The sequence below is a fragment of the Aspergillus thermomutatus genome (assembly GCF_002237265.1).
Source record: "Aspergillus thermomutatus strain HMR AF 39 chromosome Unknown NODE_95, whole genome shotgun sequence".
NCBI classification, from domain to species: Eukaryota; Fungi; Ascomycota; class Eurotiomycetes; order Eurotiales; family Aspergillaceae; genus Aspergillus; species Aspergillus thermomutatus.
In genome coordinates, this window is record NW_020798144.1 from 1 (window position 1) to 24,552 (window position 24,552).

Consider the following 24,552-nt stretch of genomic DNA (forward strand, 5'->3'; position numbering starts at 1 on the left):
GGGTAGCGGAGATGTGGAGAAGATAAAGAAGAAGGAGAGCAATATTCAAGACTGACAGAATTGAGTGTGAAGGTTTTGTAGTTTCGCCTAAGTATCGGGATACGAGGTTCGCCTTAGTCTCGTGGGGTCGGGGATGTGTAAAAGGGACAAGTTTTTCCCTTCCTCTGTGAACCCCCCCCCCCCTCCTCGCCTCAACTTCCTCTCTGACTCAGTCCTGATCGATCAGGGTGCATTCCAAGCTTCTTCTCACATTTCTCGCAAGATTAGAAACCCTCTTTTGTTAGCCACACTCCTGAAACCTCGTCTTTGTCTTATTTAAGTTTCCTCTCCCCCCCTCTTTGCATCCCTGCTGTTCTGCGGGGATGGCACAGCAACATTCAGACATTGCGCGTTCCGCGATCATGACGTCGGCCTCGTCGCCTGAATACCAGCGAAACGGTGCCACATCGAATGGCAATCATCATGCAGGTTCCAATAAGCTCGGGACGGGGAAAGACGCCAGTCTTATGCCGCCGAAGACTCTTGTCGGACGAGCGCTAGGGAACGAGCTGCATTCCGATGCCCACAAGGGATCGCATGTGTCTAAGGACGGTGTCGGGTTCGCCCTAACAGACACTCCGATTTCTACCGCACCTCCGTCTCCACAGATGTATGTTTTCCTTTTCTTTTCCTCCAATGAATCCCTATGATTAGATGGCATCTCTTTTCTTGATCTGGACCTCGGGTTATTTCGAGTTCTAGATCCAGCAGATTGCAGCCCAAAAGCCACTTTCTTTGGGTGCCTGATCGGCAGTTCTCGTGGCGGGTCTATCATCCCCGAACATACCTTGCATGTATTGCCGAACTATGTTTCGTTTCCTTATGTCGTTCTAGACTTCTAGTTATTTGCTTTTTTTATTTGTCTCGAATCATATCATCATTCTATCAATCTGGTTTCTCCGTCTGGATCGAGTCTGTGAGAGACGTGCTCCGTACTGACAATGCTGGATATAGCAATGGCCTTAGCCAGGTCTCGACCCCGAGTCGGGTCCGTGCCACCACCCTCGATATCCCAGGTCTTACCAAGTCCAAAGTGTCTCCCGATGGACGTATCGCTCAGAGAGATCTCGGCTCCAAGCTGGTGATCGTCATGGTCGGCCTTCCTGCCCGAGGCAAAAGCTATGTTACCAAGAAGCTGGCCCGCTACTTGAACTGGCTGCAGCATGATACAGAGATCTTCAATGTTGGAGAACGTCGTCGTGTCGCGGCAGGCAAGTCTCCTTCTCCGGCCAGAGCCATGGCCCCTCGTGACAAGCGTGCTTCTGTGCACAAGGATCTCGTGGATTCTGTGCGACGTCTCAGCGTCAGCGTGGGCACGATGAACGCACAGTCCTCTAAGACTGAAACCTCGCCTCCCGAGGCTGTTACCTCGCCCCCGGAAATCAACGGCCTCCCACCACCGGTTGTTCCCGCTAAGATCCTTGTCAATGGCCAGGAAGAAGATCCCTCTATGCAACAGGAGGGTAGCACGGTCGTGCCTTCTATCGATGCGGGACCGGACAACCAGCTGGCTATCAGGGAAGCATCACCGGAACCTATCGATCAATCGGCATCCTTCTTCGACCCACAGAATCAGCGTGCTGTCAAGCTGCGTGAACAGGTTGCCCTGGATACCCTGGATGAGCTCTTAGACTATATCCTGGTGCAGGGTGGCAGTGTGGGTATCCTTGATGCCACCAACAGTACCCTCGAGCGCCGCAAATTGATCGTTGACCACATCCGCCAAGTCGCCGGCCCTGAGCTTGGTGTCTTGTTCCTAGAGAGCAGCTGTGTGGATCCCGAGCTCTTGGAAGCCAATATGCGTCTCAAGCTGTCGGGCCCGGACTACAAAGGTCAAGATCCCGTGAAGTCGTTGGAGGACTTCAAGAAGCGTGTTGCCCTCTACGAGAAGTCCTACGTCCCGCTCGGAGAGTATGAAGAACAGCACAACATGGCGTATATTCGAATGATCGATGTCGGACGCAAAATCGTCTCCCATCAAACCCATGGCTTTCTTTCTTCACAGGTTGTCTATTATCTTTTGAATTTCAACCTCTCCCCGCGCCAGATCTGGATCACACGTCACGGCGAGAGTAAGGACAACCAGCTGGGCCGCATCGGAGGCGATTCTGAAATTAGTGAAAACGGGCGTCGGTATGCCAAAGCTTTGACTCGTTTTATCGATTATCAACGGCATCAATGGGAACAGTTACAGCAACAGAAGAATATGCTGCGACACTTCCCCCCACGTCCCGGCGACAGTACACCTCCCAACCCTTCCTACATTCCAAGAGATCGGCCGCGTAACTTCTGCGTCTGGTCGTCAATGATGCGGCGCTCGGTCCAGACGGTCGAAGGATTCAACGAAGATGAGTACGATGTCAAACAGATGAAAATGTTGGACGAGCTGTATGCTGGAGAGATGGAGGGCATGACATACGACGAGATCCGCGAAAAGTATCCCGAAGAGTACGCGGTCCGCAAGAAGAACAAACTGTTCTATCGTTATCCAGGCCCTGGAGGCGAAGGGTATCTGGATGTCATCAACCGCCTTCGCGCTGTGATCATCGAGGTAGAGCGGATGACGGACCATGTCTTGATCGTTACCCATCGGTCGGTGGCGCGCGTTCTGCTCGCTTACTTCCGTGGATTGAAGCGGGATGAAGTGGCCGACCTGGACGTGCCTCTAGGAATGCTGTACATGCTCGAGCCCAAGCCTTACGGCGTGGACTTTAAGGCCTATCGTTACAATCCGGATTCCGATTGGTTTGACCACATCCCCGACTTTGAGCTGCGCCAGGCCACTTATTGATTTGGCTCGTGAAATTGTCGGCTCCCTGTCCTCCTCTTGGACCTTTCAAACTGATCAGTCTTCTATGATTGATTTATGACTCCTCCTTGCTATGATTCAGACTTTGCGGTTGCGAATGGTGCCTTCTTGGCTTCTATTATCCACTCCCTGCTCGGATAGACGCCCGCTGGTTCATGATTCTGTGATGTGACCTTTTCCCTGTCTTTTTAATTTACTTTGTATTATCATTGAAAGATCCCTTGTGGTTTCCTTGCTCAGGCGTATCGTGAATAGCGGGAGTTCCTATGATGTGTTGTTTTTATCTCCAATCAATCGATGTCCTTGTGTGCTCGCATGGTATGGCGTTGAGGTGGACTTGTGCCTGATGCCATCAGAATTCAACTCTTGCTCGAACTGATTTTTGCTAGAAATGTGGTTCTTCCAGTCCACTGGCTTCTAGCCTAGCTCTTATGATATGTGATGTGATTTAACCTGGTTCTCTGAGGCCGGCTTCAGTTTATGCATACTTGCAAAACTAGATGTGTTCAATAAAGCTTTTGTGCTCAATAAACCGCATTCTAAAGATTTCCTAGGTTAAGAGTTTTGCTTCACTTTTTCAAACACCTCCAGGAAGGTCTCCGGCTCATCCGCCCCCTCGATCCCATATTGGCCTTGCACTGTGAAATACGGCACACCAGTCACGAAGCGACGTCGCGCTCGTTCCGCCTCGAGGTCAACTTCCTTTCCTCCTTCATCGCCCGACTCCAGGAACCGCTCCACCTCCCCGCGGTCCAATCCCCCGGCCGCCGCCGCATCAACCAACACCTTCCGATCCGTGATATTCTTCTCCTCCTCGAAGTAGGCGCGGAACAACTGCTCAGCGACCCTCGTCTGTAGTCCACCCACCCTCTCCTCGCTCCCATTCCCATTCCCATGAGTTGCAGCCGCACCACCTCCAGCTCCAGCTTCCTTCTCCTTCACGGCCGCATACCAAAGCACCCGGTGCGAATCACGGGTATTCCCCGTCTTCCCTCCAAACTTGAACGCGATGCCTTCGGTCTCGCCCGCGGCCGCGAGGCGCGAGAAAATGGCCGCGACTCTGTCCTCGCCGAACTTGGAGGCGTAGTGCTCGCGCTTGTCGGTGCCGGGATACGGCGGGGAGTACGGGTTCAGGTAGAAGGCGTGCCAGGTGAGGGTGAAGGTATCGGACGGGTACGTGGCTCTGTGGGTTGTGATGGCGCGCGAGAGACGGCGGTAGCCGACATAGCACCACTACTGATGGGGTTAGAGTTCTAGTGGCTATGAGGATTGGTGGTGAAGTATACTAGGAACGTACCGGACAGACGGTGTCGGAGATGATTTGGATCTTGATGTTGGTCATGATGTGCGAATTCGAGGGTCAGGGGCAGCTGGTTTCCCGGATTGCTCCAAAATAAAACAGAGGGTGTATTCTAAAGAATTAAAGCGTCATATCCTGTTAACTGAGGTAGATATTCTTTTTCACTTCGCTTTGATGATGATTTGTCAGCAGCTTTCCTTCGTGCTCTCAGCTCATACTGATCCATTTGATTGATCTACCAGTATTTGGTTATGCTGTTGATCCTGAGCGAGCCTCTGAGTCTATGTAAATACATTTTCATCACCAGTTGTAGCCTCTGCAGTCTTGTCGATCTCATCTTGTCCATATTGCAGATTCCCCGCTGTGACATCATCAGCCGAAACAGGAAACCCGAGAACTATACCTTATGATGGACAGAGTATAGAAACAAACTGATTGCTGATAGATGGGACTGTAGAGGCTTCGTGATTGTTTCTAAAGCTCTTATATTTGGATGCTTTGAGAATCCATAAGGGGCCAGAATCCATCGACATGGCTGTTCTTTTTGTACTTTTACCTCCTGAGAAGGCTCCGCTCCTCCAGCCGATGATCAATGGGAAATATGCCTGACATAATATCATTCGTGTCAATATCGACTTACAACCAATATCAGCGTCACAGAGTCAGAGGGGCTTGAAGTGTAAGAGGCAGAAGTATATTCGTCGCAAGCACAATTCGTCATCAACAACCACGCGCGTCATGCACCATGCATATATATATTCGTAGCAGTTACTTTTGCATGTACAGCAGCTAAAGACAGATTATCTAATAGTCATACTCGCGTCAAGCATTGTAATGACAAGCATTTTACAGTCCTTGTCCACCCTGGTTAATCAAGTGCCAGGTGTCCGGCTGTTCAACGGGAGTAAATGAAACATTGAACATAGAGGGTGTGTCAACGTCGGGCTGCTGATCCCTGATCCTCTTCATAGTATCCGAGTACTGCTTCAAGTCAGTCTCCGTATGCAAAGTCTCCGAATCGACTCAAGACGTACCTTGAAGGCGAAATTCAGCACCAAGGCAACCGCCAACCCAATACACACAACAATAGGACCAAATGTGTTGTCCAGATCACGTCCACTCCGCTGCCGGATGAGCCTGGACCGCTTCTCATACATGTACCATCCCCAAGCGGCCGAGAACAAGGCGAAAAGGGTGTAGACAATGGACAAGGCGCGAGCAACATCGTTGTGTTTGCCCGCAGCATTGTACAAACCGAGAGACAGAGAAGAAAGCAGGATACTGATGTGCAGCCACTTGATAAAGGTTCGCTGGTTGGCAAGCCATACCTTGCTCTCCACACGGACAGGACCCGAATCCTTGATCCAGGTGACCGGTTCCTGCACGCCAGGTGGCAGAACCACCGACTGTCGATGCGTGCGGCTGGATCGCGAGATGGGAAAAGATGGGAAAAGTGCGGCCAGGCGGGACGATGTGATTGGCTGCGTTTCTTCCTCAGGACTCACCGCGGGCAACGTGCGGCCTTCTCCTTCAGGTATGCTCGGCCTGCTCGGCCGCGGTACAGGCTGCGACGGCTGTCTGGTCCGCGTCGGAGAGCCCAGGTCTGAGAACATGGCAACTGGGGATCCAACCAGTGGGCGCACGGTAGGACTTGCTCTGTTGCCCAGGAAGCTTCCGACGACCATATCATCCTCGGCACGCTTTGCAAGCCGTTCCTGTTCTTCGTGAAACGCTGTTTCGGGATCGCGTCGGATGTCATTGTCCAGTTCGCTTAACCAGAAGGGGAAACTGTTCACATAATCCTCAAATAGCTGCGCGACACCATGGACGAATTTCGAGAAGCGCGGCGCCTCCTTCACAAGATGGGAGACCATGAGCTCGTTAACCCACTCGGCATTATGTGCGCTGCCTCTCAATTTAATCTCCAGCAAAGCGTGTGGGAAACGATTGATCTCGCCGGTTCTGATGCCGTTGAAGGGGTACTGCATTCCGCCATCGTCAATATCCCTCCGATGCCAATCGGTCGGGTCACGACAGGGACGTCCCTCGTCCAGCGAGTCTTCCCTAATGAGCGCAAGGTTGGTGTCGAGAGAAATCCGAATGCGATCGTCACCAGGAATTTGGAACGCAGTGCGGGTGTAATTGGCCCGAAGCATGGGCTGTAAGCTGTTCTCCTTGATGAATGACTGCAGCTCCTCGACATCTTTTTTGAGCGCCGCTGATTCGCCGTTATTCAGACCTTCCATTCGATGCAGCTGCTTCTCGAACGTATATTTGCCCTCAAGGAATTCTTGCACGTGCTTCTCTTTGAGCTGCACTTTCACCTCTTTGCTATAGTCATCACTGGTCACAACCTTCTTCTCCAGGAAAATGGCGGGCTTGTCTTTGAGACTTCCCGTCCACCGAAGTCTGAGCGATCCGGCTTCGGGGGCTTTGGCTACTTTCTGATTGTAGAGGTCGAACTGGGGGTTGTCGAAGTACAAAGATGTAATTGTGGGATCCTCAGGAAGCGACTCGAAATCTCTCGAAGTCTTGGGATTGTAAATGAGCACAGGCAATCGGCGAAGAATGTAGGTCTTGACTTCCAAGATGTTGTCCTCATGGACCCAGAATTTGAACGATGAATACGTGTCTTGGCCAAAATGTGTGTCGCCGGCATCCCTAGGTTCGACAGCATCCTCACTCAGGATTTGGCGTACAAAGGAATACATCACTGATAGTCGACGAAACAGAGGCGAATAATCCTCGCTGTTGAAAGGGAGTTGTGATAAACGTACTTGCAGCAGCGGCCGTACGCGGTATCGTGCACCGCGCTTGCGGTCATGCTTCTTGGCAGCCTTGAGAAAACCAGTGAAGTTGATGCGGCTGTACTTCTGGAGCTCGCTAACTTCTTTGGCAATCTGGTCCAAATCCCGAAGAACTTCAGCAGCGATAGACTTCTTCTCCTTCTCGTCCACGGTGGCCGTCTCCTGATCCGCATTGGGTGCCAATGGCAGTAACCTGGTCTCGCAGGCAGACGTACGCTCTTTCAGCTGCTGAGAAGTCTCAACCTGAAAAGCGTTGACCTTGTCAAGCTGCACATTGATCAGTTCCTGAACAAAGGCTTCCTCGTCCTGTTCTGTCCATTGAGACTCTTCCGAGTCACTTGCGTCTTCGGTGACATCATGTTCTTTCAAGAGAACCTTCAATTTGTGATAGTCGATATACTTCCCGTTCCACGGGGGGTAAATCGACTTCTTCAACGTCTTGCCAAAGCGCATGACGAATTGATGGGCTGATTTCAGCTAAATTGAGGTCACGACGGTCGCAATGCTATGGGCTAGTTGGGTATTTTAAAGAAGCGTCTCAACAAACAGCACAAGACATAAAGCACACAAATTCGCCGTCAAAGAACAAAGCAGAGAGGACAGAAAATGGTCGTAGGGCCTTATGAAAAGATTTTAAATCATTGAATCAGCGCTTGAGATCTGGTGGCAGGCCTGCATAGTCTAGCCTTCTGGCTAGTGCTCTGAAGCTATTATCAGGAAGTCCGTTGCATGCACGTGCGGCACTAGCCTGATGCAGTTCAGCCAATCACAGTTGGCATGACGTCGTTTACATTGTCAGGAAGGGAAAAATGGTGTCACTACTTGGTAATACCAATACAATATATCATCCTTTCATGAACTGTAAGTATGAAATGACAACCCGAGGTAGATGACTGATAAAAGCTGCAGTGATAAGCCTTTCCCTTTCTGTCTTATGACTCTTCAATTCGCGCTCAACGACGCTGCTTAAGTTCATGAAAAGTCCTTCGAGCATGAATGTATTACTCAGTTACTCACCTCCATTCTAGAAAATCCATAGCTTACCATTTATGACCGGAAAATTCACGCAATGGAGTCCATCAACCCCGAGTCAAATCAAGAACCACCATCGTTGCCCAAATCCCTCCACGCCGTATTGAAAGACCTTCATCATCGACCATATCCTCATGTTCCCAATCCTCCATCGTGCAAGAAACGTGCTTCAGTAGCTCTGGTCCTCCGAGTACGACCAACATATGCCCATTGGCCCGATTCACCTTCCGTGCCCGCAGAGCAAGATCCAGCCGTTTCCACCGAACAACGATTGGATACTTTCTTCTCTCGGCCCTGGGTTCAGCATGGAACACCAGAGGTCCTGTTTATCAAACGGGCATCACGCGTGGGAGATCGCTGGACAGGACATGTTGCGCTCCCAGGAGGGAAGCGTGATCCGGAAGATGAAGACGACCGAGCGGCTGCAATCAGGGAGGCCTCGGAGGAGGTAGGGTTGGATTTGACGACAAATGACTATATCTACATTGGAAATTTGCCGGAGCGGGTAGTCACCACCAGCTGGGGCTCAGTACCGTATGTTGACAATTTTTGTTTCCACTTTCCTTCGACAATGCTTACAACTTAATCCAAGATTGATGGTTCTCTGTCCTTTCGTCTTCTTGTCGACTCGCAGCGATTCGCCAAACCTCAAATTACAACCAACAGAGGTCGCTTCATCACATTGGGTATCTCTCGAAGCTCTCCTATCACCTTCACTACGGACTGTTGAGTATGTTGACATGTCTCAACGATTCGCAAACCGGGGCGGGCTCATCGCTCGCCTCATTTGTCGGTCCCTGATGGGGTGGATGGAGTTCGCTGCCATTCGTTTGCAACCAAATGAAACTTTAAAATGCAATACGACTACAAAGCCTGATACCATTGCAAACCAGTCAAGCCCTTCAATCTTCCAGAGGTGGAAGACGTGGTTCTCAACCGATAGAGCCGCCTCCGTTGACTCAACTCGACCCCTGCTTCTGTGGGGACTGACCTTGGGAATCTTGGCCGACTTCCTCGATATGCTTCCGCCGCATACGGCTGTGCGGTTATGGAAGTATCCTACTTTTACCAGCCCTGACTTGCGCTTCCTAGTCAGCATTCTGACGTATCGTCTGCGAAAACGTAATATGCTCCGGGTGAGGCCTGGGGCTCGGACAGTCGTAAGTAACACGGCCGTGGACAGCAAAACTGCGGCGTTACCAGTGCTTCCAGAGACTAATACAAAGCACGACCACAATGATGTTGGAATTGGAGGCCTGGGAGTGGGTAGATACTACGGACCTTCAGACAAAGCTTCCGACGGGAGCACATATGCTGTCGGTATTATGCTCAGAGGGTATTACGACAAGCTGCGCGTTGCGGTTTATGTCTTCCTCGCTTGGAGGATTGCCTTGGGCTCCATGGCGGCAGTCTACGCATGGAAATTTCTTCGGGATCATCGAATTCGTCGGTGACGACCACTACGCGATCTTTGCATACCGTTTTGTGCGGAAGCCATCTTGTATAGTATATATTTCGGGTGAATCGAGAGCTGGTACATACTGTAGTGCATGTTCAGCCTTTTGGGACCAAGTCGAGGAGCCATAAGGAGATTGTGGTCGTATATATGCAACGGATACGAGACATCAAAGCTGCCTTACTGGTTAGAGCAAGTAGTCTATCATCGCTTCATCAAGTACATTCAGAATTGAACCAGTGTGGTAGCAATAGCTTTGGCAAAAACAAGAGTTGGCCCTTTCGGCATTTTGGGTCACTGCCAAATGTTGTTGCATATGGCGTCGACCTAGACCATACCACGTACTGTTATGTAAATACACTATATAATTGGTTCCCCACACTCTCTTTCTCTGTACGGAGTATACCTTACAGCCAGGATGGTACCAAAGTGATTCGATCCTCACGATCCCTTGCTGATTGGCTGCCGGTATGTGGGCTCTCAAATTACCCCGTCTTTTGCACCACCGTATGTACTAGGTAAGATTGATTACACCCAAACAAACCAGAAGCTCATGCTTATCATCCCCATTATCAATCACAACCTATCATCAAGAGTATAATCATCTACTTGCTTTTGAAACAAGCAAGTAAATTATTACGCGACCAGCTCAAATCACTTCATTCTTTGAGAACTTTACCCTCAAAACCTCTTGCTATGGCTGCAACACAGAAGCTCTATCCTCGTGGAACTCTGAAGTCTATTGTGAAAGCACATTCCAACAAAAGTGTGAGCAAGAACGCTGATATTCTGGTAAGCAGCAGGTCAACAGTCTCATTAAAGCTCATTGACTGATTCCTGTGTCCTTACACAGATCTTCCTAGATTATATGCTTTTCATGCAAGAGTGAGTCGGCAACTTACCCTCTCAGCCTGTCCCCAAGCATTGGCTGTTACCATCCATGCCATGTCTTCGGCCTCTAGACGCACAGTTGGGATACTTGCGTAGGACTATGTTGACTGGATTCAAAGATTGATGCGCGAAGCGTCGATAAGGTCGCGAAAGGCCGGTGAGAAACATGTCTCCCCAAACTCTGTTCGCAAGGTCACAGAGGTACGTTGTCAATTGAAAGCGATTCATGGTGCCTTTCTGATGGCTAAAACTCTCTCTTCTTCTTAGAAAACACTACGGAAGTTCAAGGGCTGATCGATTGAATTGTCTTTCAACCGACTCTCACCAACATCGAGCGCGTACAATAACCACACTGGGGATGAGGCTACTCAGACGCTTGGCTTACAAGGAGACTACCTGAGATCGAGTTCCCTCCTCCACTACTCTTCTGAATTATTGCAAGGAAAAGGTGTACAGGCGTTGTGTGTTGATTCTTATGATACCCGGGCCTTGTGGGCTGAGGTCCACAAAGCAGATATATGATGATGCCCTCTGAACCGCTCTATAGTCACTCCATGAGATAGCTATTACATCTAATAAATTCAAAATTTCATCATTTTACCTCAGTCGCAGAAGTTTGAAAACGAATTGGCCCTCCTTTAAGCTCGTTGTTTGGCTGGTTCGCTGCAGGCACGCGACAAAGCGGCGAGAGGTTCGGAAGAGTTCCACCCGCATCTTTGGCTCTTCAGCTCATGACAGCTTTGATCCTCTCACAACACTCATCTTTCTGAACCATTCCCCTCTGCGCACTCACTTTACTTGCTAATTGATATACCTGAAGAAGGCAATTCTTAGCCTTTAAGCTTGCTCATCTATTGTCATTTATTTGAATCGCAATCCTCCCTTGACTTTGGAGGTCATCGCCCGGAGCTCCCACATTAACCAGCTGTCGAACCACACATCCCCACCATGGCAGCTGCTCCTGTCAACAGCCACTCTCAGGCTCAGTCCGAGGCCTCTCCAAGGACAGAGCATGCAGTCACTGCTTCTAAAGCAGACGACGCCCAGGGAACAGCTAACGGCGCGGACACCCTCGACAACCCTCATTTCAAAGACCTCCAGAGGTATGTCAGCTTCAAGACTAAAGCTTGCGCATCTGATTCCGATACTATACTCTGATTGCTCCGATAATGGAATCTGACAGCATACTCATAGGAGCTTGCGCAATGCCATGAAGAAGCTGGTGGGTCACTCCAAGCCGCCAGAGGCACACTCGTTCACTTGCTAACAAGCATTTGGTCTCTGTATAGAACGCAACCGCAAAGGTCGATGCTATCGTCGCTGAAAACCCGGGTAAATCTCTCGACGAGCTGGTTGCCGAGAAGATCATCAACGCGGACCAGAAAGCGCAGGCCCTGAAGAAGCCTGCGCTCCAGGCCACCGTCGCTCAAATCGAGGAGCAAATCGCTCAATTCAAGAACTTCGCCAGTCATTACGAGGAGCGCCTGAACAGCCAGAAGACCGCATTGGAGAAGGCCCACAAGGAAGAATTGGATGCCGTTCGGGAGAAGGTTCGCGCAGAGGCTACTGAGGCTCACCAGAAGGATCTCAGACAGCGTCTGCTTAGCCTGACCAAGTTCCTTTGTGCTGCCGCCGCCATGAGGCGCTCTGGTGACGAGACATCCCCCGAGAGCCGTGCATTTGAAGGTGTCCTTTACCAAGTCTACGGAGGCTCTCACGACGCTGTGAGCTCTATGCTCAAATTGATTGACGGAGTAGACGAGAAGGTCGTCAGTGTGGAGGGAGAAACACTTGAAGTCACCTGTAAGAAAATCCTTCTCATTTTCTTGATTGAAATCAATTTGTTCCAGTTGATTAATCAGTCTCGCTTGTCTAGACGGTAAGGTGAAGCAAACATCCGAGGAGTACGCTCCCGGGGGAGCCACCGAAGAGGTGGAAGCAACTGCTACCTCTGATCCTACCTTGGCCAACGCCGCCTACACTGAACTCCAGGATGGCCCGCTTGACGCTGGTGCTACAGCACCCAACGAGATTGACACCTCTGCACCTCAGACCGAGGTCCCTCCTCCTGCCCAGACTCTCGTTTCCGACGCTGCGAACCAAGTAGCCGAGAATTCCTGGGAACAGAACGCGGCTGGCTCACTTGAATCGTCGGCAAATGCTGACGGCTGGGTTGAGGTGCCTCGCGACCCGGCGGAGACGGAGACAGGCCTACAGGCAACCCCCGCCTCTGTCGATATCGGCCTGAAGAACAATCCCACTGTCGCTGAGACCTCCGCACAGAGCGATGAAACTGTGTCCGTGCCCAAGACGCAGAGCGGCGACGGCTTCGAACCTGTTGTGCACCATCAGAGACAGCCCAGTGGCCGCGGTCGGGGCCGCGGTGGACGTGGTCGGGGAGATGGATTCCGTGGCCGTGGCCGTGGCGATTTCAGGGGCCGTGGTCGAGGACGCGGTGGTCGTGGTCGCGGCGGACCCAATGGCGCCCCAGCTGCAGCTCCTGCTGCAGCACAGTGATTCAATCTCAACTTCCCCACGAGACGTTGGTATCTCTACCATGTGCGCCTGAAGAATAGGTTTCTCTGTGAGATTCTAGTCTTCAATCCCATGATACTCGACTCCAACGCTTCGCATTAGGTGTTGCACTGGGGGTTTTTCCAGGCACCACTGCTCCTGAATTCTCCCTTCTTTTCCTTCCTTGGCCATGTTGGTCTCTCCATATCCTTCTTTACCTGTCTTAATGTCCACAAGCGCATCGGTACGGCGGTGTTATGGTTGACGAAAGCAATGAGCAACTCGAAATTTCACCCGGGAACAAGGATTCGTGATTGCAAAGGCATGGGTTTGGGACTGTCCTCTTCTGCACCTTTGCTTTCTGTCTCTCTCTTTTGGTCAGTTGATTTACCAAAAGTTCCTGTTGTATATGTCTGGCAGTTATTGAGCGTGCATATCCTTGGTTTGATATTTTCCATCTCCTCTTTCATTTTCTGTCGTTTCTATTCTCCATCTTCCGCGTCACCTGTGTGTTCTGGACACGGCCTTTTTACTTCTTGTCTACATTTCCTTTCCCTGTGTTCTACTTTACTGTTCTCCTCGACTCTAGAGGCTCAACGGTCCGAACTTGTAGCGTGGAGTGGGGGGTGATGGTGATGGGCAGGTTGCTATGACGGCGTCGCGGGGACATGGCTGGTCTGTGGAAGAATGGGTCAATCTTGGTTTACACTGGGGTGGACAGTAAATGAAATGAATGGCATTCATCTCACCAACAGCAGTCCTTTTTGACTTTATTGTAGCCTTGAGGTAACAGTAACAGTGTAGGTCAGATGGAGATAGATCCGAAACTGGCAATAGGGCTCAGGGCTATGACATATGATGGGTCTCCCTGGTGTCTCGAACTAAATGATTACCCATCAGCTACGGACATCGTCGTCTCATCTTGATGGATACCAACTCCTCCTTTTTTCCTTCTTCTTTTCCTTCAATCAAGTCACTCATTTTTTAATTCCTCATGCTCTATTTCAGTTCGCCGATCGCGCGAACTTGCAGTCCGAATTGATCATCATGGCGCTGGCCGCGGATCAGCGTAAGAAGATACTTCGAGTGTTGATGATATCTCTCGTTCTAGACCTGGTGAGAATAAATCCTATCCCCATCAATTTTTACATGACGAAGACACTCTTTAACTGACCTAATGTTAGATCTCCTTTACGTTCATCCTTCCACTCTTTCCGTCGTTGCTTACGTTCTATCGTTCTCAAGACCCTTCTCCCACCTCTCTCCTAAACCGTGTCTTCCATTATCTCAACGCGTACAAGAACTCGTTCGCAAAGCCGATCGACTCGCGATATGATATAGTACTCCTTGGAGGAGCGCTAGGATCGCTCTTCTCTCTTCTACAAGCCATCGCCGCCCCGTTCATCGGCCGACTATCCGACAAATATGGACGACGGACGGCGCTGCTCTGCTCCATGGTCGGGAACACCCTGAGTGTCGCGCTATGGGTCGCTGCGACGGATTTTCGTACCTTCCTTGCCAGTCGCATTGTCGGTGGTCTGAGCGAGGGCAATGTGCAGCTGGCGCATGCCATTGCGACGGATATCAGTGACGAAAGTCAACGGGGCTCGACCATGGCGCTGGTGGGTGCGTGCTTCAGCATTGCGTTCACCTGCGGGCCTGCCCTTGGAGCCGCGCTGTCGAATATCACCACGGTGGCTGCAAATCCGTTCGCGACCGCTGCGGGAGTGTCTCTTCTTCTTATTGTCACCGAGACGCTGTATCTGTATCGCTGTCTGCCGGAAACACACCCCCGGTTGACCAAGCTCAATTTTGGTCCTCTCAGAGCTGAGGAGACCGCCTCCTCGACGCAAAAGACTAATAACAATCCTGCCGCCTCAAAACCCGACTCGACGATGCCTCACAAACACACGAACAATCCCGCCCTCCTCAACCTGCTTCACTTACTCTTCCTTCTTCCTTTCTCCGGGCTGGAGTTCTCGCTCCCCTTCCTTACCGCAACATTTTACGCAGGGAGCACCGCATCTCCATCCGCTCTGAACGGCCGTCTTCTCTCCATGATGGGACTCATCGCCTCTCTGCTCCAGGGGACCGTCGTCCGACGTCTACCGCCACTCATGACCCTTCGCGCCGGAGTGGTAGCTTGCGCCATCTCTTTCTTCCTCCTGGCTCGAGTCTCTTCGCTCGTCGGGCTCTACTCGGCCGGTGCCTTGTTGGCTGTGACCAGTGCTACAGTTGTGACCAGTCTGAATAGTCTCGGTAGCTTTGAAGCGCGAGAAGGGGAGCGCGGCCTCGTGCTGGGTCGTCTGCGAAGCTGGGGTCAGGTAGGCCGAGCTGCGGGCCCACTGCTCTTCTGCTCACTTTTCTGGTGGGTTGGGCGCGAAATCGCCTATACCACTGGTGGGTTCGCAATGTTGGCGGTTTGTGTGGGTGTGTTTACGACATTAAAGTCGCCCCCTGTCGGGTCTGCGACGAAGGCCGTGAAGGTGAAGGCCTAGCAGTTTTCTTTGGATGCATGTATCCAATTGTATATCTTCTTCCCAGCTGGATTTATGACTGACTGATCAAACAGCCAACAACAAGCGGGACTGTTTATAAAGTTGAACTTCATTTCCTTCGATATGTACTACTAGGCAATTTCAACGGCTGGTCAAAAACTCATCATACACTCTATAAATTCGTTGCTGGGTATAATACACGTAAGTATAAGTACATGCCAAGAAGAGGAGATGGTGCGAATTTAGGACAGCAGAAGAAAACACGATCAACACCATAGAGCATTGAGTGAGAGTGGCACACATGCGCTAAACATAGCCAGCTGTGCTAGTAGAACAATACTAAAAAGTTGCGAGGGCTTACACACCCATCATCAACTGCACCTTTTGGAACCTGCAAGTCTGAGCTATGGCGACTGGCCAGAGCCACGATGCGCCTGAGACGAGGGAAAACTAAAGGTCTGACAGCCCTGAATCGCCAGCCCAGGCACTGGAGGGTCTAGAGAACCTCTCGCCTTCCCGATAAGCCAGTCAGTCAAAGTGACAAACTTGGCAGTCCGGTCCCATCCGTGCGCATCGTCAGCGTGCTCGATTGTATGCGAAGAAATGCGACCTTCTTCATCAAAGGAGAAGATAAATAGCCCAGTAAACTGCTCTTCATTCGACAATTTGAAAATGGGGGCATCCCCACCCAGAAGCACGCTGAGACCCTTATTGACGCCATTTTTCGCAGAAGTATGGCTGAGATTCCCTGACGAAGGCGACGACAAGTCCTTGCTGGCTCCGCTCGCAGCAGCGACAGAGCCATCTTTATGCCCCTCGTTCCTGCGTTCTGTTCTCCATCGGACGACTAGCCGCTCATCCCCGCTTTCGCTCTCGCTGCATCCATCCGGATCTAAGACCGTGCCTGCACGAATGATCCGCTCGCTGAGAATCTGCAATTTCACGTTGCCGACTAGAGGTAAGCTGCTCCACGCCACAGGGACAGTCCAGAGCGCGGCTCGGTATAATGTCCGACCTTTCACCGTGGGAAGGTGCGGATGCGTCGAGGGAAATAAGTGAAGTGTGATGTTCGGTGAAAGAATGTTCGGGGGTAAAGGGTTGATAAGTAGAGTAGGTAGTCGGGGAGAGAGAGTGCGTAGGGCTGCGGACGAAGTGCACCAGTCAGCATGATTCAATCCTGTCATCGACATCCCATTTCTTCACCCAGAGACAATCACACGTACTTTTTCCGAGTTTCAGAATCCGTTCATCTGGTGGCTTATGGTCATTTTGCGGGCCCCCATTCAGCCCATCTATGGACGATTCATGATCCGTTTGTGAGAAGAGCGTGGGCGATACGGGCGTCAGCCGAGAATCATTGAGAATCCCGTGCCGTGGCTGCGCTAAAGACCGTACTGGAGAGGACACAAAGTGCTGACGAGGACTAGATCGAGAGACCGATTTCCGTGGAGCTTGTAGGAGACATCGGATAGGCTGAGGAGGAGACGGAGCAGAAAGCAACTTGGGCATCACGACGTCGGAAGCGAGAACAATACCTCAAGGAGAATGCATAGGAGTATAATCAAAGTGAAAGCCGTACTAGACGACAAGATAGAAGCGCCTGTCAAGCCATGTGTCAGAGTTTTTTGTTGGTGTGATGGCAATGAGTTGAAGTTGAGTAGGCTCAGAAACCAAGGCGTGAAGTCGAAGTTTCCGTTTGGTTTCGCCGATGACGTCGGGAGATTCGCCGAAGCTAAGCAGAAGCATCGACAACTTTCGGACGAACGTATACACAATTAAGTTAAGTGCATGTAGTGATATGCATAGTTAGATAGGGATCGGTATCATATCAAGACTGTACGTAAAAGTCGAATTATATCGATATAGCTACCCATGAAAATGCCGAGACCCAAACTCCAAAAGATCATTATCATATACATGAATCAGAATCCCATCAGAATCAAGCCAGCTCATCATCATCGCCTGTCCCCAAGTATCGCCGCTCGGCCAGATCCCGAATCTTGTCTTCCAGCACGCCTCGCCCATATCGTTCAGCCACCTTGGCCGCGGCTTCGACCATCTTTCCATTGCGATCCTTCATCATCCGAACTAACTCCAAGGCCTTCATGCCACGCTCCTCGCCTTCTCTGCACTCAATTGCCAGCATCTGCAGTAGGACCTTATCCAATTCGATCTCTTTCCTGGCCAGCTCGGCCCGTTGGCTGGGCGTCGCGTTGGTTGAGGACAGGAGATCCTGGAACAGGGAGAGGAGAACGCTGCCACGGACAAAAGACTCCTCAAACCGCGCCGAAGCGTCGTTGCGCGATTCATCACCCTCGTCCTCGTTGAATCCTTTCTGAGGCTTGTCGGAAATGGGAATCCGGAAGTCGAACTCACTGAGCAGTGGACGTGGGAAGTACGGATATCTATCCCCTCCTTTGAGAATGATGCAGTGGAATTTCTCTTGCGCGACTGCCACAGGCCAGTAAGTCTCCTCTTTTCGCCCGCTTGCCAATCGCTCAAGCTGTTTTGTATCAAGTAATGGAACCCAGCGAGCCTGGCCATTAGTACGCCAGTGCTGCAAGATGAGGAGGACGCCTTCGGAATCGTAGATGCAAGGATCCTGGAAATACTGTAAGTATGCCACGAATACTGGCATTAATCTGGGCAGATGACTCACCCCTGCATCGGAAAAGAAGACGCTGCGTAATTCTGAGCCCTCGGGAAGAGCAACCACATCCTCATTTTGACATACTTCATCCCTCTTGACATTCTCAATGGAGTACCTGAGAGTCGCTGTGAGGCCATCGCTTCCCAAGGGTCCGTTGCCAATCGTCATCACATAATCGCGCCAAGCAGCGCACGTCACAGCCGGGCTTTTCTGTCTATACACCTTATAAGGCGTCCCGAACAGAGTATACACACGAACGTAGTCCTTGGTCGTCACAGCAACAATATATGAATCACTTAGCGCCAGCGCTATATCTCCGTCAGCTGCCAGTCTCGAATGAGTCGGGCTCACAGTGCCTACCTCTGATCAACTCTCCTTGAGGTAACTGTGTCCGCCAGTCCGCACGCGTTGTCCAGGTCTCATGAGGGCGATAGAATATAGTAGAGGGACTGCCATCGGTTGGGTTATTGGAAAATAAAGTCCCATTCTCGTCTAGAAAGAATTAGCATGCGTCCATACAACTGGATGGTCTTCCATACTGAGACATGCGCGGTCATAGAGGTAGGGGTCAGTGAAGTGAAAGTCACGGTGTAGTTCTCGGTCATAAAATTCCACAGTCACCGTATTATGAGTCTCCTGATCAACTGTCCACACACAGCCGGTCAGGTTCAAACCTAGCTCAGTCAGCACATTGCTACTCCGTTTGACGCTCGAAGTCAAGACATACAGAGATACCGTCGATTACCTCTCCAAGGTGTGCTCCCTGGCTGAAGAGGAAGGTGGGCCTTGGGCTTTGTATAGCTGGTCAACAATCGTTTCTCGGCGGGACCATCAATGTCGTCGAGATGTCCATTCGTTCGCTTGCCATAGAGATTGACGCCCTCCGCATAACCAGCCCCATCATCATCTTCGACAAAGTCCTCCATGCCCTGGTCAGAACCAAGGAGATCATCGAGAGAATCGGGAGTTCCTCCTCTTCCTGGCCGCTCTATTGACTCTTTCGCTCTGTTTGTCAATGATCGACCTGCATTTCCAGACACGTCCGCCAACACGCCAGGGAAGATAGGGGCTGCCTGAAGAGACTTTTGGATATGATGCTGATGTTCTTTTGGCACAAACCCATCGTAGATGAAAAGCTCACCATCTGACGTGGTAAACGAGAGCGAATTATTGGTAGGGTGCCAAGCAAGATTGATAACGTTGGCGAAGTCGTAACGATGCAGCACTTGCTGTGTTTTGGTTTCCCAGATCAAAATCTTGCCGTCGGCACCAGCTGTCGCAAGAAGAGCCCCGTTCGGTGACCAGCTGATCGAGGTAATATCTCCGTTGTGACCACCCGAGAAGACCTTTTCCTTCTTCCATTCAGATACGGAATAGATTGTGATGTCTCTAGTCGCTTCTGCAGCTGCGAATGCTGTTCCATCAGGGTGCCAGGCGATCTTTGCCGTGGCTTCGTCTTCCGGTTCAAGTCGTCGGATGATGCCGTCTAATTTCCGTACTAATTCTGGTTCCTCCGAGAAAATCGAATACATGTAGAGAAGACCGTCCGTGCACGAGACGGCTATGTATCGTCCGTTTGGGTCGAAGGAAACGTGCTTTGTGCCTTTGGCTTGCTCTCGGAGATACTTGACTTTCGTCATGTCTTCGATGTTGACGATCTTGACCGTGAGCTCACTGGATGCTGTCAGCTTTTCTCACGAAGAGCGAATTCGTGTGAAATTAGACTGACTCGCTTGCAACTGCCACCCACTCTCCGTCCTTTGAAACAGCTAGATCTCGGACGGGCAGCGCGCACCGTACAAGCAGCTGTTCCATCTTCCCTGATTCTATCCCATACTTCCAGACGGTGCCATCTTCCGCTCCCATGATAAACGACTCATTCTACGAAGCACATTAGTCTATAGCAGCTTCTCGAACAGATGTTCGACATACTGTAGCACCAACGCCCAAGTTGCCATCAACGCCTTCGTCGATCGTCTTCGGTTCGCCGTCTTCGCCGACGGTGTAGACTCGGATCGCCGAGTTGGAACCGCCAGTGACAATCCGACGACCGTCCGGTGTGTACGTCAACACAGTTGTTCCGGGGGTATCTAAAGGAATAAAAATACTGTTAGCGAACTCCCAATATTATTTCAGTGGCTTCACTTACGGGCCGGTCTGCCTCTTGGGCGGAGCGCTTCTGTCGCCATGGTAGATACCGATCAGTATATGCCGGTAGAGATGAGCCCTGGAAGCACAATCATAAACACTGCGCTATACATTTGAATCCAGCTCGACGCTGGGTCAATTTCATTACTGAGTCAGTAGAGCTTCCTCCGACAGCGCAATGCGGAGCATCATGGGTCAACGCGTTTCTTGCGCGGGGACGCGTCGACGCGGCGCAATGACTTTTAACCTAATCAGGAAACGCAGGGCTTAGGGCACGGGGCCAGGGCAGGATCAAATGATCATGCACCAAAATCTGATCCTTTACAAGTATATCACGTCCAGTATGCCAATTGCAATATTTCAGACGTATGAATAGGCTAGTTATTCATCTACCAGCATCTAACGGGCCAACGGCTGTGAGGAAGTCAAAATCGGCTCCATCCTGAGCCTGATTGACTGACCGTTCGTACAAGCCCCGATAGCCTCTTCTGCGTGTTCTGTCCAACCCACCTTTAACTGCATCTGAGCCTTCTTTCTTTCTCGCCTCAATACGTGCTTTCAGTTCTTCATCGGAGATTTCCAGGTTCAGCTTCCCGTTATCGGCGTCGCAAGTGATCAGGTCACCAGTCTGCGCCACCCCGAATGGTGACTCGGGCAGCGCTGATTCTGGCGAAATATGGAGGACAATAGTGCCGCCCGCTGTTCCTGACATCCTTCCGTCCGAGAGACGCAGCATATCCTTGACGCCCACGGAAGCGAGCTTGCGTGGTATAGGAATCAGACCGGCTTCAGGCATGCCGGGATTGCCAATGGGACCTATCCCCTTTAACACAAGCACGGAGTCTTTGGTTACATCTAGATCTGGATCATCAATCCTTCTAGCCAGATCTTCTGGGTTTTCAAACACGACAGCTGGTCCTGTATGCGAAAGAAGTCTGCGATCTTTGGAGGCGGACGCTTTTAAGATAGCGGCATCCGGTGCGATATTGCCTCTGAGGACAATGAGAGAAGACGAAGGGTAGAGCGGATTCGACAGTGGCCTAATAACTTGCTGCGAAAGTGGGAATGTGCGAAAGGGAGAAGCGTCCAAAACCTCGCCCAAGGTCTGGCCAGACATCGTCATGGCCGAGAGATGTAGAAGAGGACGAAGAGTATGCAGTAGTGCCAGCATACCCCCAGCATTATGGAAATCGTTCATATAGTTGTCACCGCTGGGCTTCAGATCAATCAGCAAAGGAGTGCTTTGCCCAATCTCTGCGAAAGTATCCAACGTTATAACTCCCTGGAGCTTGGGATGCCGATTAACAATAGCCATCAAATGAACGACAGCATTTGTCGATCCCCCGATCGCTTGAAGAACTATGATAGCATTCAAAAATGACTCTTTCGAAAGGATTTCTTGCGGTCTTCTCTTAGCAAGTGCCGCTGCCACAGCATGAGCCCCCGTCTCTTCTGCGATTCTGACCCTGGCAGACGATACTGCGGGCGCAGAAGCACCTCGCAGGGGCATCAACCCAAGAGCAGCGGTAATGCAAGCCATCGTACTGGCAGTGCCCATCACACCACAGGTCCCGATCTAGAGGGCCTGAGTCAGTACGAAGCACTACCACCAACTGAGAATTGCTGTAGCCGTAGGGACAAACCGTCGGTGCCAGCTCGTCATTGATAGCCGAGATCTCTTCGATGTCAATGTCTCCTGCACGAAAAGCCGCCCAGTTGTTGCGGCAGTCAGTACAGGCACCTATTCTCTGCCCGCGATGGCTTCCCGGCATCATCGGCCCCGTTACAAGCGGCAAGACTGGCTTGTTTGCCGAGATACCACCCATGAGTTGTGCGGGAACGGTTTTGTCACAACCTAGCTCAGTCAGCCTTGACCGTCCTATGTTTGGAGTGCTGGCTTATCTAGAATTGTAAACGGACCTCCAATCATGATGCACGCATCAAGCGGTTGGGCTCGAATCATTTCCTCCGTATCCATGCTCATCAGATTGCGCAGGAACATGCTGGTCGGATGAGAGAATGACTCATGTATACTGATAGTAGGAAACTCTATCGCCAGGCCCCCATTGAGCTGAATACCGCGCTTAGCAGCCTCGATCAGCTGGGGTACATTCGCATGGCAGGGGTTGAACCCCGAAAAGGTGTTGATGATGCCAATGATAGGACGGGACAGAGCATCCTCCGAGTATCCCAATGCCTTTATAAAGACTTTTCTGAGGAATAGAGAAAAGTGCGCATCTCCGTAAGATGTCAGACCTTGACGCAGACCAAAGTCAGAGGATATGGGTGCTGATAGATCATAGTCTCCGCTCAGGGAATATTCGGCCTTATCGTCCTGCATGGTTGTTGACTGAAAACCGCAATAATCGGTTCAAACTATGTATCTGCAGGCCTTTTTGATTTCAAAAATGCAGAACATGAGTCTTCCATGTCCTCGCTGATGAGGCGATCAAATATCCTGATAGCGTCAATGTCGGCACAACTCCGTGATCCGGATATTTCTCCGCATCTCCTGTATAGTGATAGAATGCCTCTCACACACGGAGTACGTCGATCTTCCTGGGTGCTTAGGATAAACCCCTTCACGAAGAAGACGGGTTTAATGGTAAGGTAAATGGCTATCATGAAAGGAACCAGATTGATCCAACCCGAGGTTATAGAACGTCAATGATCAGTCAAAGTGGAATCTATGGAGAGGCTTTTCGAATCTGGGGACAAGAGCTATATTTACATCCAAAGAAAAGAAAATATTTTCCAGATCATGACATGACTCGTAATCTGGGACGTCAAAAGAGAATAGCGCGTCACCGCTATCCAGTTTATGTTGCAAGGAAGGCGTTGCAGTCTTTCCAATGTTTATACGCGCATTCTCAAGCGTGCTCTAATGTCATTCTTAGGCAAAAATGCTCCGCTGGAAGGCCTATGTCCTGGAATTGTGAAATCTTTGCCATTTGCCGGTTCGATGTCCCACATTGAGATGATTGCAGCAGAGAGGAGTAGAATCTTCCTCTCAGCGAAAGCACGGCCCTTGCAACCAGAAACGCCGTCCCCGAACGGATAAATGGTGTGCATGTCCGCTTTTCTTGCGCCTGTCTCGGGGTCTGTGACAACGAACCGTAGCGGATCGAACTGCTCAGGGTTAGAGAAGAATTGCGGGTCTTTCTGGACCACCCCGTGAGCCATGACAATGTTTCCCCCCTTTTTAATTCGGTAAGTGCGTGGTTCCGCCAAGCTGGCAGCTGCAGCATCTTCAGGGGACTCAGTAACGGTCAAGTCAGAAGTGACTTCACGAAAGGAAAGACCAGCTGAATCTAACCGCATGGTCTCATAGAAGCTGGCTTTGAGTAGTAGACAAGATTTAAATAACCCATCCGGATCAAGGGAGACCTTGGGGGGTTCTTGGAACGGGAGCCCTGTCTCCTCGCGACTGGGCCTATGGACCTTCGCAAAAGGAGCAATCTCCTTTCGGATTTCCTCCAGGAGAGCAGGGTCAGAGTAGATGCGAAGAATGTGCCAGAAAACAGCATTGGGTGAGTTGGCGTTCATTGCCCAGAACAGAGACAAATGACCTGGGGCGCTGGACCGTGGCGATAGTCCAAGTTCTTTGAACTTCCGGATCCGTTGCTTCATCGGCTCTGATACATCGTCAAGATCGCGGAACTTGACTCCAGGGTCAATTCCTTCGTCCCAAGAGATGAAAGCCTGGTGGTAGGCTGCAAGAGCACCCAAAATGCGATCACGCGCTGCATATGCGGCCGACAGACCTGGCAATGGTAACCAGCGGGGAGCACCAAGCGACAGCGCGGGGAATCTGTTATCAAACGCCCACATATCATCAAGTAGATCAGGAAAGGCTTCGAGAAGAGCTTGTCCCATGAACACGGAGGTGACGATGTGTCCCACGAAGTTTCTGACCAGAGCAAAAAGATCCACTTCAGACATAGGCTTCTCTTGCCCGTCGATAACTTCAGCTTCGCTCCTGCGCTCCCACGGCGCCTGGTCAACCACGCTTCGACAGAATGTCACTAGATTAGGAGTCTCGCGTTCAGCGATGTACTTGGCGACCTTGGAAGCCTCTGTGAGAAATGGTTCTCGCATGAAAAGATTGGGAATATTATGATGGATCACATGGTGGTCAGTGGCGCTGAGGTTACGAATCGCGCCTTGATCACCCCCGACCTTTTCCAAAGCATAATTGATCAAAGAAGTAGAAGATGTGCCTCGGGAGGCCAGGATGGCCCTAGTGAGCGACGGTGACACTACGACATCGTGCTTTGAGCCACCCAAAATAATGCCAAATACAGCCTCGTTCATGTAATTTCTGTCTTTCCAATCAGCCACTCCACTCTCTGCAAGTGATAGCAACATAAGCACGAACCTTGTCCTTCGAACAAATTTGATATGATCC

The 24,552-nt window shown here is 50.9% G+C and overlaps 10 protein-coding genes across 10 annotated transcripts; 4 read left to right on the forward strand and 6 right to left on the reverse strand.

Annotated features, from left to right (window-relative positions):
• Positions 1 to 401: 401 nt before the first annotated feature.
• CDV56_100126 (6-phosphofructo-2-kinase PFK26) lies at positions 402 to 2,830 on the forward strand (the record flags this gene model as incomplete). Its single annotated transcript, XM_026753745.1, has 2 exons — positions 402 to 649; positions 994 to 2,830. 2 exons carry the CDS (start codon positions 402 to 404, stop codon positions 2,828 to 2,830), a joined length of 2,085 nt encoding a protein of 694 aa, XP_026614401.1.
• Positions 2,831 to 3,403: 573 nt separating this feature from the next.
• CDV56_100712 (DsbA family oxidoreductase) lies at positions 3,404 to 4,190 on the reverse strand (the record flags this gene model as incomplete). Its single annotated transcript, XM_026754331.1, has 2 exons — positions 3,404 to 4,081; positions 4,146 to 4,190. 2 exons carry the CDS (start codon positions 4,188 to 4,190, stop codon positions 3,404 to 3,406), a joined length of 723 nt encoding a protein of 240 aa, XP_026614402.1.
• An 804-nt stretch (positions 4,191 to 4,994) lies between these two features.
• Positions 4,995 to 7,408, reverse strand: CDV56_100959 (SPX domain protein; the record flags this gene model as incomplete). The annotated part of the gene is made up of 2 exons (XM_026754578.1): positions 4,995 to 5,129; positions 5,183 to 7,408. The coding sequence occupies 2 exons, from the start codon at positions 7,406 to 7,408 to the stop codon at positions 4,995 to 4,997; spliced, it is 2,361 nt and encodes a 786-aa protein (XP_026614403.1).
• Positions 7,409 to 8,024: 616 nt separating this feature from the next.
• Positions 8,025 to 9,441, forward strand: CDV56_101425 (NUDIX hydrolase; the record flags this gene model as incomplete). The annotated part of the gene is made up of 2 exons (XM_026755044.1): positions 8,025 to 8,521; positions 8,580 to 9,441. 2 exons carry the CDS (start codon positions 8,025 to 8,027, stop codon positions 9,439 to 9,441), a joined length of 1,359 nt encoding a protein of 452 aa, XP_026614404.1.
• A 698-nt stretch (positions 9,442 to 10,139) lies between these two features.
• CDV56_101726 (uncharacterized protein) lies at positions 10,140 to 10,628 on the forward strand (the record flags this gene model as incomplete). The annotated part of the gene is made up of 4 exons (XM_026755345.1): positions 10,140 to 10,235; positions 10,297 to 10,328; positions 10,454 to 10,535; positions 10,602 to 10,628. The coding sequence occupies 4 exons, from the start codon at positions 10,140 to 10,142 to the stop codon at positions 10,626 to 10,628; spliced, it is 237 nt and encodes a 78-aa protein (XP_026614405.1).
• Positions 10,629 to 11,282: 654 nt separating this feature from the next.
• CDV56_101885 (uncharacterized protein) lies at positions 11,283 to 15,346 on the forward strand (the record flags this gene model as incomplete). Its single annotated transcript, XM_026755504.1, has 6 exons — positions 11,283 to 11,437; positions 11,529 to 11,556; positions 11,624 to 12,137; positions 12,211 to 12,671; positions 13,857 to 13,964; positions 14,033 to 15,346. 6 exons carry the CDS (start codon positions 11,283 to 11,285, stop codon positions 15,344 to 15,346), a joined length of 2,580 nt encoding a protein of 859 aa, XP_026614406.1.
• A 404-nt stretch (positions 15,347 to 15,750) lies between these two features.
• Positions 15,751 to 16,855, reverse strand: CDV56_102480 (uncharacterized protein; the record flags this gene model as incomplete). The annotated part of the gene is made up of 2 exons (XM_026756099.1): positions 15,751 to 16,487; positions 16,570 to 16,855. 2 exons carry the CDS (start codon positions 16,853 to 16,855, stop codon positions 15,751 to 15,753), a joined length of 1,023 nt encoding a protein of 340 aa, XP_026614407.1.
• A 430-nt stretch (positions 16,856 to 17,285) lies between these two features.
• CDV56_102672 (WD40 repeat domain-containing protein) lies at positions 17,286 to 20,185 on the reverse strand (the record flags this gene model as incomplete). The annotated part of the gene is made up of 8 exons (XM_026756291.1): positions 17,286 to 17,948; positions 18,006 to 18,304; positions 18,357 to 18,488; positions 18,536 to 18,670; positions 18,724 to 19,670; positions 19,726 to 19,877; positions 19,929 to 20,086; positions 20,146 to 20,185. The coding sequence occupies 8 exons, from the start codon at positions 20,183 to 20,185 to the stop codon at positions 17,286 to 17,288; spliced, it is 2,526 nt and encodes an 841-aa protein (XP_026614408.1).
• A 344-nt stretch (positions 20,186 to 20,529) lies between these two features.
• Positions 20,530 to 22,485, reverse strand: ilv3C (putative dihydroxy-acid dehydratase; the record flags this gene model as incomplete). Its single annotated transcript, XM_026756691.1, has 3 exons — positions 20,530 to 21,720; positions 21,788 to 21,999; positions 22,065 to 22,485. 3 exons carry the CDS (start codon positions 22,483 to 22,485, stop codon positions 20,530 to 20,532), a joined length of 1,824 nt encoding a protein of 607 aa, XP_026614409.1.
• Positions 22,486 to 23,000: 515 nt separating this feature from the next.
• On the reverse strand, positions 23,001 to 24,458 carry CDV56_103351 (cytochrome P450; the record flags this gene model as incomplete). Its single annotated transcript, XM_026756970.1, has 1 exon — positions 23,001 to 24,458. The coding sequence occupies one exon, from the start codon at positions 24,456 to 24,458 to the stop codon at positions 23,001 to 23,003; it is 1,458 nt and encodes a 485-aa protein (XP_026614410.1).
• Between the last annotated feature and the right edge of the window lie 94 nt (positions 24,459 to 24,552).